Source organism: Microcebus murinus, chromosome 5 (assembly GCF_040939455.1).
Source record: "Microcebus murinus isolate Inina chromosome 5, M.murinus_Inina_mat1.0, whole genome shotgun sequence".
In the NCBI taxonomy this organism is placed as follows: domain Eukaryota; kingdom Metazoa; phylum Chordata; class Mammalia; order Primates; family Cheirogaleidae; genus Microcebus; species Microcebus murinus.
The window spans coordinates 30405393-30414887 of record NC_134108.1 but is presented as its reverse complement, the minus strand read 5'-3'; the positions used below and the strand labels follow the sequence as shown (position 1 = coordinate 30414887).

Below are 9495 nucleotides of genomic sequence, written 5' to 3'. Positions count from 1 at the left end.
TTGCAATTATAGCATGTCTCATAAGCTACATTCTAACACTCACCTGGGCTCTGGAATGTAGTGAGGAAAGCCGAACAAACAAATGAGAGTAAACTGCAATCAAAACAAGGGAAATAAACTTTCCCCTCTGCCCCCAACTTATATAAAAACACAAGGGGACTCTGTAATAAAGTAGACTCCATGAAAGGATTTTTATCGTGGTGGTGTTTTAACAGCTATATGTTAAAGAGCCCCTACAATGTGACTTTTCACATGCAACTCAGAACTTTAAACTTATCTGTTGTATCTAACTGCTAGGCCTTTCAAAGATAAACGTTTTATTGAATCACTTTTAGGTAGGTGCAATTACAATGGATCTTATGCAAGAGTACATTGTGTACAGTCTAATACATTATTAACCGCATGTGGTCACTTATATTAACCCTTAATAAAATTAAAAGTTCAGTTTCACAGTTCAAATGCTCAATAGCCACATGTTGCTACTCACTACTGTATTGGATAGCACAGGTATAGAATATTTCCTTCATTGCAGAAAGTCTTACTGGATAGAGCCACTCTAAAGTTACTAGTAATTTTCAAAAAGAAAAACTTTTAGGATGTGATAAATACAAGGGCATTTTTTTCTCCTCAGCTGTATCCTAAACCCAAATAAATTTCTGTTCTCTATTTAAAAGCGTATACAGGGAAAATCATATTCCTGTTTTACAAAGGTAGAGAGGGAAAAATGAATTTTTAATAAATTGGAATGTCATGTACTTGGGACATGGATATTGAATTCCACTCCTTCTGTTCTGTTTGTATAATACCAGTGTCACAATAATCCAATTCCAGGATCTCAAAATAATATATTCCTTCAGGCAGCAACAATATATTGAGACTATGTTAATAATACTTAAAATCATTGTTAGCATAGTATTTCTGAGGAATTGTATAATTAAGCTGGAAAAATTATTTTTACCATTATTTTTTAGCTGGACTTGCATAGCCAATAATTATTGCAATAACATGAACCACAAGGAAAATAAAGCTCTAGTAAGAATGTATTTGGAAATATATGAGTCTGAAGTATAGTTGGTTAAATTCACTAATTCTTTTTCTAAAAAATCATTAACTCTTAATTCCTAAGCCAATGTCAGTCACCAACTGTAGTGTAGGACCCATGGAATAGCCCATTCCCTTGCTGAAACCCAGCTGGCACACTGCCAGGCACACAGCAGATGTGCAAATTGAGTCAAGAAAGAGTCATATAGTGTATTCATTCAACAGAATTTACTAATTAGTTTCAAGTCTTTCACAATGCCATTTCCCCCCAAAATTAACAATAAACCCCACAGCCAAAATGTAAACTATATTTAGAAATATAAATATTTAAAAATATTAAGATTATAAAAATTCAAAGAATTACATCATCTGTCAGGTGAGAGTGTCAACCTGTGAAAGCAATTAATTCATTTTTAATAACAGATTGGAGAATCAACAATTAAAGCATGATTTTAAGTTTATACATTTTCAGATATGTTATTTTCTTACGTGGCCTCTAACTCATTTCATATAGTAAGTTCAAGTCCATAGCAAAGGCAAAAAATGGCCAATTGATCTTGATAGAAACATTGAAAATTTATAATAAAATTTCAAGCCATATTTAAAAGAATATGAAACCTTGTTGGCTCCTACAACGCAACAAAATCTAGAGTCCTTTACTTAATAAAAATCTCTATTATTCTGAAGATATACCAAAGGAGGCTCATGTATCAAAGGATTTGTAATAACTGTTTTATATGTGTAGTTCCCTTAAAATGACACATTTGACAACTGCATATGTGATTAATAAAAAATACAAACAAAAACAACGAGTAGAATAGGAAAGATTAAAAGTGCCTAATAAAAGTTACGTTCCTAGGTAGCTCTAATAAATTGTTATGAATATGAATGACATGTAGCTCACTTGATGTCTTCGAGACAATATTATAGATAGGGAGATGGGAGTCATAAAGTGTCAACAGATTCACCACTTGAATCAAACTAAAACAATCTGAACATCCTTGCTCCTTCTGCTACATTGCTGTAGCATGATCACATTCAGATTTAATAGACTGGAGTCCGCTTTCAAAGATAGATGTATTTCCATTTTCTCCATGGTATACTCTGGCTTCACTGAGTTACAGGTAAAGACACTGGCACCTGATTAGCCTGAGACGCTGGAGACCCACTGCTTACTGCTTGTGGAGGCACCGCAGCTGGCTCCATCTTGCTAATGTGTGTGATGAATCGAAGACGGAGTTTTAAAGCTGGTTTCAAGTTACAGATAATCTTCTCTACCTAAGAAATGAAAACATATTGAAAAACAGTTTAACCAGTGAACTTCAACTTCCCACCTTTAAAGAAGGATGTAAACAATAAACTAAGGAGCAGAGTGGGGTGGATGAGAAGTTCCTCTACATGTTCTTTTAACAAAAGCAGATAAAATTACTTCCTTCTTGCATGAGAATGTGTTCTCTCTCTCCCACACATTACATATTATATATGTCTGTATATGTGCCATGTGTATATACATATATATGAATACACTCACAAAAGCAAATCCACTTAGCTAGGTAGCCCGTCATTCTACTACCAAAAGCTAGCATAGCTTACACTGGAAATTGTATATACCCAGCAAGTTGATCATTTTTTAAAAATACCATCTTCACAGAAACATGAAGCATAATTATATTTTAAATTTCTTTGAATAACTCATGTTTACAACATTTATCCACAAAGCTAACTTTTTGTTTTGATTTATACTTGTAATCCAAACTAAATAATATTAGGTCTACTTATTTAAAAATACTTTAAGGAAACAAACACATCAAATAGTTTCATAGCTTTCTTAGCCTTACTCAAATGTTATTTGACCTTACTAGGAAAGTTTAGTTCATTAGTAATTTTTCCTTTCTGTATTCCCTTGTGTCAAAGTTTCTTAGGCCCAAATATAAAGACTACATTTTAAAAAAGAAAAAAAACAAAAACAAAAACACCAAACATTTCTTTACTGGTTCCCTACATGTTCTGTGTTCTAAAAAGTAGATGCAATTATTTTTTTCTTACACGAGAGAGAATAGGTCAATTCTCTATGATATTCCTGATGAGGCACAAAGAAGTCAACATCCTCCCAAGCCCAGCTCTAAGGAAAGAAACCAGTAGACTAGGACTCATTCACATGGTTATATGGGAATTTGCCTTCCTTTCTATTATAGAAAGAAACATTAATGTATTGGGGAAAAGGGAAATGGACTTAACTTCCCCTATCTTTCTCACCTCTACCTCTCTAAACAACCCAGATTGTTTCCCACACATAGAAAGCTCAGTTATGATTCAAGGTCTTTTCTACTTTCAGGCGCCTCTCTTAGGAAGTGTCTTCTCCTATGTTGAGTCAGAGTATGCCTCCTTTTAACTTCCCCAGAATTCACGTATCCTATGAAGCAACAAAGAATAAATCTAATACCTATTCCAATGGAAACCTTCCAAATAGTGAGGTCATAAACTATTCCCTAGGACTTTTTTCTTTAGGTTACGTATTCCATGTTCTTCAAAGACTCTTCATGAGTTAGTCTGTAGTTACGATCAGTGTAGAATCCTGACTTCAGTCTTCTAATATGCTGCAATCTGTCCAGCGTCCCCATAAGTGTACCCTAATCAATGTAGAGAAAAGTAGGACCTCCTTCACCGATAACTGCTGGGGGCTGTTTCTGGCATTATGCTTTATACTAATAATGCACTATAGCCTGTACGTGTGCTGCATGACGCAGCGGTAGCCAGCATTTTCTTCAGACACGGTTACTGCCTTGTGACATGGTAAGAGGCCTGAGTTTCTGCACGTAAGCAAATGTGGCCCAGCTCCACAAGGTGGGCCCCCGTGGTGGGAGTCTGGAGGCCATAAAGATAAGAAGAACATTCCCAAGGTCCTGCCCTGTGAGATGGTTGGTAGTCAATGACGGGTAAGATTCCCCAAGGGGGAGACGACCTAAGACAGACACAACCTAGGGGGCCAGCTGCTGGCTGGGAGAGAGAACAAGAAGTTCTTCAGATGGCTGCATTGCTCTATGTTGCTTATCTTGGCCTTGGTTTTTGAGTTATGTCTGGCGTTGGTGCCTCAAGTAACCATTTCGAGGTCTGAGATTATGGGAAATTGTTCCCCTGTGAAACATCTCCAGAATTGACAGTTATTGCTGCTATGCTCAGATGCTCACATACAAGGAACTAATCTTGGGTCTAGGGGGTATAAAAATAAAGCGACCGGTGCATTGGACACTCGAGACATGTAAAGTCTTTATATGTATCTGTGTTGTTATTTTTTTTTTTTTTTTTGAGACAGAGTCTTGCTTTGTTGCCCAGGCTAGAGTGAGTGCCATGGCATCAGCCTAGCTCACAGCAACCTCACACTCCTGGGTTCGAGCGATCCTTCTGCCTCAGCCTCCCGAGTAGCTGGGACTACAGGCATGCGCCACCATGCCCGGCTAATTTTTTTATATACATATCAGTTGGCCAATTAGTTTCTTTCTATTTATAGTAGAGACGGGGTCTCGCTTTTGCTCAGGCTGGTTTTGAACTCCTGACCTTGAGCAATCCGCCCGCCTCGGCCTCCCAGAGAGCTAGGATTACAGGCGTGAGCCACTGCGCCCGGCCTGTGTTGTTATTTTATGTTCTGTATCCATCTCCTGTCCTGTAATTGGGCCACGAGAGATAACACAACACCTCTTTGGTCTTTTCAGAAGCCATATCACACTATTTCTCCCTAATGAAATTACTATCAATTTACCTCCAAGGTCTTTTCAGATGTTCTGCTACAAATATCAAGGAAAAGTATGAGAAATTATAACATGTATTTACTTTAATATAGTATCTAGAATAATATGCCACCATTGCCTAAAAAGGTCTGATATCAACCCTTTTCCCTTAAAAAAAATTAACCAAAATAAAAATACACACCCAAACAAAAAGTCTATCACTATATGTTCAAGTTTTCTAAATTAAAAATCATAAAAAAATAATTAAATAAATTTAACTTACTTGCTCTTTCACGCTGTCACCAGTAAACATATACTTCATATGATACAGGAAGTCACAGATGGGATCCATGTAATTTAAATGGGTACTACACTGGTCTACATTCAGCAGCATGTCATAAAATGCCACACCGATCTATTTAACAAATAATGTAAAATCATTTAAATGATCAAAGTGATTAAATAATTCAACACGACACACCTGGACTCCATTACACTGGGGATAACCTGTTTGTTGTAGGAATTGTCACAGATCATCCACACCTCCATGCGTATGGGAGATATGATATGACCAGCATTTATAATACAATCCATAGTACTATGAAATGCCCCCCTGACAGTACTTAAATCAGATTTCTCTTCATAGCTTAGTAATTTCTCTTAAGAGGTAGACAATCCATTTCTAGACACCATCTCTCAATTTTTGGGATAACTGCAGTCTTAGGGATCCTTTGGATTATACTTTCTTAGTTCCATTTGGTAGCTCATGCTTTTAAGGTTCTATCCTGGCTCATTTTCTTTTTCTGTATCTTGCTAGAAGTGATTGACTTCATCCATTCTTATGATGTTAATTAATTTCTTTACACCGTAAATTCTCAAATGTACTTCTCCATCCTTAACTTTCTCAACCTTGAAGACTGGTATTTCTCCCTGCATCTCCAATTCAATACACTCCACCCCAAACTCATAGGCATACTAATCCCCATAAGATTGCTCTTAGATGCTACTAAACCAGTTTCACTACTAATGCTTATGATCTACAGTTTTAAAAACACTGGTTAAGAAACCTGAATAGATGTTTGACAATTTAATCATGTCACAGAAAACCCAGATTATATTTTACCTCTATCATACATCGAGTTCTCTCCTGCTGAAATCTTTGTAAAAATGGTCCTACGAGATGGTACACATAAAGCAACTGGAATTCAGTCTTCACTATAGGAAGAAGTACTTCAGTGAGAAACCTAAAATTTGAAGATAAAAATCTCTTATAACTTGAAATCAGGTGAATTATTTGAATTTTGTTAATACAGTATTAAAAATGTATTATAAGTATTTACAAAACTTGTAATGATTTTTTTTAAAGTTCCTTTTAATTTTGGTAACAATGACATTTCTAATAATTCTCATATCTCCCTCTGGCTCTTACTTTCATTTGATTAATAAAATAATCAGATTTAGGAGTCATTCTTAACAGTAAAACTACCAAATGACAGAAGGTGAATTATTCAAAGTAAAAAGAGAACAACTAATCTAACATAAATGCCATTCCTAAGAAATTTGAATCTCATTAATACCACTTTTATTGTCAAAGAAAAATAATCGGGAAACTGGCTAATCTCAATGATTCAGTTCAAAAGGCAACTTTCAGAATATATTCTGGGATAAGCATACACTTGACTAAGCCTCCTGAAACTATAATGGAACTACACTTGACCTTAGCTGAAACGATTATTATGGAAAACTAGATACAAGATTATTACTTGTACATACAAATCTACTTTTTTGTCAGATAATTCTGAAATAATAGAAGCTTTCTGATCAACAAGAAACCCTACTTAGTTAAAACACTCTTTCTTTGCAAGTTGTTCTAAGGAATGAGACATACATCTCATCTGTTAACAAGATTACAAAAAATGAAACATCAATTTCTTTAAAAAAGTGTGATACTTACTTTGGAATGAGAGAAAGTTGCCCAATGCTAGAATGGTGCCACACAGCATGTGCAAGAGCTAATGTATAGCTACAGCTCATCTCGGAGTAGGACTGGTGACAGGCAGTGAAATCAAAGAGGCGGAATGGATAGCCAACCCACTCTGTTTCAGACGTCAGGCTGGGACTGCTGATAACACTCACAATTCGATCATGAAGAACAATCCAATAGGGTTCCTTCAAAACCAGAGGAAAGCCTGGTGAAAAATACTACTTATCCAGTATTCTGCCCCAAAGCCTAAAGTAATAGTGCTTTCTCCTTCTTTAAAGCTTTCTACTTATCCAGTTTATATCAATGCAGTTGATATAATAAGCATAATAAGTACAATGCAGTTGGGTGGCTTCATAACTGGTGAAATTAAGTCAATAATAAACTGAGGAGAGGTGTTTTTGAGTTAGAGGACTCCATACATGACTCTATTCAGCTAATTTAGTACCTCCTATTTACCATGCAGTAAATCAACTGTGTGGTGCTGAGTAGACACAAGTGGAGGTCAGAGAGGGGAGACTACAGGAGAGCTGGAGAAGTCAGGGAAGACCTCACTGAGGAAAGAGGCTCTAAGGTAGCAAAGAATGAGTAGGCTTTAGAGAAGGTGATGGAAGGAAGAAGGTTCTGAATTAAGAATAATGTCTTATTCACTGACATATCAGAAATACCAAAACACGTCTCAACAAGCACTATTTGCATGAACAAAGGCTCTAGATACATAACATGTTAACTGACCAAAAGCAGATCAGATTATGATGTAAAAATGAAGGTTGGATAGGTAAGGTGGTACCAAGGGATCCACAGACTTGTTAGTCATGTAGATATATTTAGATCTAATAAAGAAAGGGAAAAAATAGTCACTGCAGATTTTTTAAGTAGTAGTAACATTAAGGACTTTAAAAATATGAAACACTTTGTTAATTTACACAATGTACTTGTATAAGGATATCTTATTTGCAACTTTTTCTTTTGGCCAACAGGGAACAAGCTAGCTGTATTTCACGACTAAGTACAAATTATAATTATTAACTCACTGGTAGGGCAGTAATGATCAAACCAATTGCATTCATCCATGATGTAATGTTCTCTCTTGGCACTAAGGGCTGACTGCAAGAGGGCAAAAAAAAATACAAATGTAAAATTATAAAAACATTTTAGATGGTTGACAATGGATCTTATTTTGAGAATGTATATAATTCAGAGGATTGACAACTGATCCACTCTAATAAGACAATGGATTTTTATATTGAATAAAAATGATATATACACAAAAAATAAAGCTTTTGAAAACATACTTCTTCCCCAATCATCACCCTTTACTCTATCTAAGCTGATCTTTAAGAGGATCTTGAAAGACTGTTTTTATGGGCAAGTTAACATTATTTCTAAGTTAATGTCAAACAGCCATTAAAGAGTAGAAATGCGAACAAACCCAGGTCTCCTGACCCTGTGCAGGGCTCATTCCATTACACCTGTATCACAAAGACAAGATCTGGAACCAGAAGGCAGCCATCATCCAGTGTGCATTGGCCTTGGGACCACAGGTTTGTCCAATAGCTCCAAATAAAATCCCATTATCTGTACAAATAAACAATGACTCTTATGGCATGAAGGAAGATACATACCTTTTTAGGACAACATTTAGAAGTGCATTCCCGACCTCATTGCCTGAAACTGCTAAAGCCATGAGCTCCACACAAGTGACATGCAGAGCATGGGCAGCCGGGTTGGGAAATTCATTGAATCTCCAGTCACAGTTTGGGAAGGGACCAGGAGATTTGCCAGCCATTGGTGCGGACAATTAAAGCAATAACAATTTGACTATCATCTGGTTATCAATTTATCTGATTATGAGCTACCAAGAAGTGATTTATCTATAGTCAGATTAAGAGGCAAATAATACAAACCAAATACATATAAGTTTTACACAATTGAAATGTATTAACATCAACCATTTGATCAACCACAAGGTATAAATGGTTGGTCTTATAGGTGTGCTCTTATTCACTTATAACTCTGATAACTGTGCATTATAATAGCTATAGATGCAAGCAAAGTATCACTAGGCTTCATAAGCCCATTTCTTATAATAGTTATTAGACATTAATATTGAAATTATCTTAGAGTAATTCTTTTATTCCAGAAAATAAATTCCTTTATAGGAAAATAGGTCAATTCCATTTATTTATGTAAAATTTTCCTATCTAGCAAATAGTTGTACAGCTATAGAATATGGCCAAAAACTGAAGATATAAAATCAAAATGAAGAAATAAAACTATAACAGTTTTTTCACTAAAAAAAAGAAAAATAAGTTTTATCATTAATTGTATCATTTATAAAAGATATATTAATAAGACCAAAGCAGGAGAATTGCTTGAGTCCAGGAGTTTGAGAACAACGTAATCAAGAGTAAGACCTCCTCTCTACAAAAAAAATTAGAAATATTAGCCGGGTGTGGTGACATGTGTCTATAATCCTAGCTACGTGGGATGATGCAGCAGGATCACTTGAGTCCACGGGTTTGAGGTTGCAATGAGCTATGATGATGTCACCAAACTCTAGCCCAGGAGACAGAGCAAGACTCTGCCTCAAAAATAATAATAATAATATTTTTTAAAGTATTCAAGTTAAAGCAACAAGATCCTATGTTCTCCAGGAGCACATGCTACAATATATAGTACATTTATTTAAGAATAGAATTTTTTCTTTGGAACAAACCTCCATAAAGTCTGTTTTTAAATACAAAT

At 35.6% G+C, this 9495-nt stretch overlaps 1 protein-coding gene across 2 annotated transcripts in view; it reads right to left on the bottom strand.

The window, feature by feature from the left end:
- Positions 1–1250: 1250 nt before the first annotated feature.
- MED23 (mediator complex subunit 23) overlaps positions 1251–9495 on the bottom strand; it is a 42916-nt gene continuing 34671 nt past the window's right edge. For both annotated transcript variants that reach the window (XM_012736619.3, XM_012736621.3), the window contains 6 exons: positions 8373–8538; positions 7782–7854; positions 6721–6935; positions 5890–6010; positions 5050–5181; positions 1251–2319 (listed from right to left, as the gene is read on the bottom strand). In XM_012736619.3, coding sequence (XP_012592073.1) covers positions 2152–2319; positions 5050–5181; positions 5890–6010; positions 6721–6935; positions 7782–7854; positions 8373–8538 — 875 coding nt within the window. In that variant the 3' untranslated portion in view covers positions 1251–2151. The remainder of the gene's footprint in view (positions 2320–5049; positions 5182–5889; positions 6011–6720; positions 6936–7781; positions 7855–8372; positions 8539–9495) is intronic.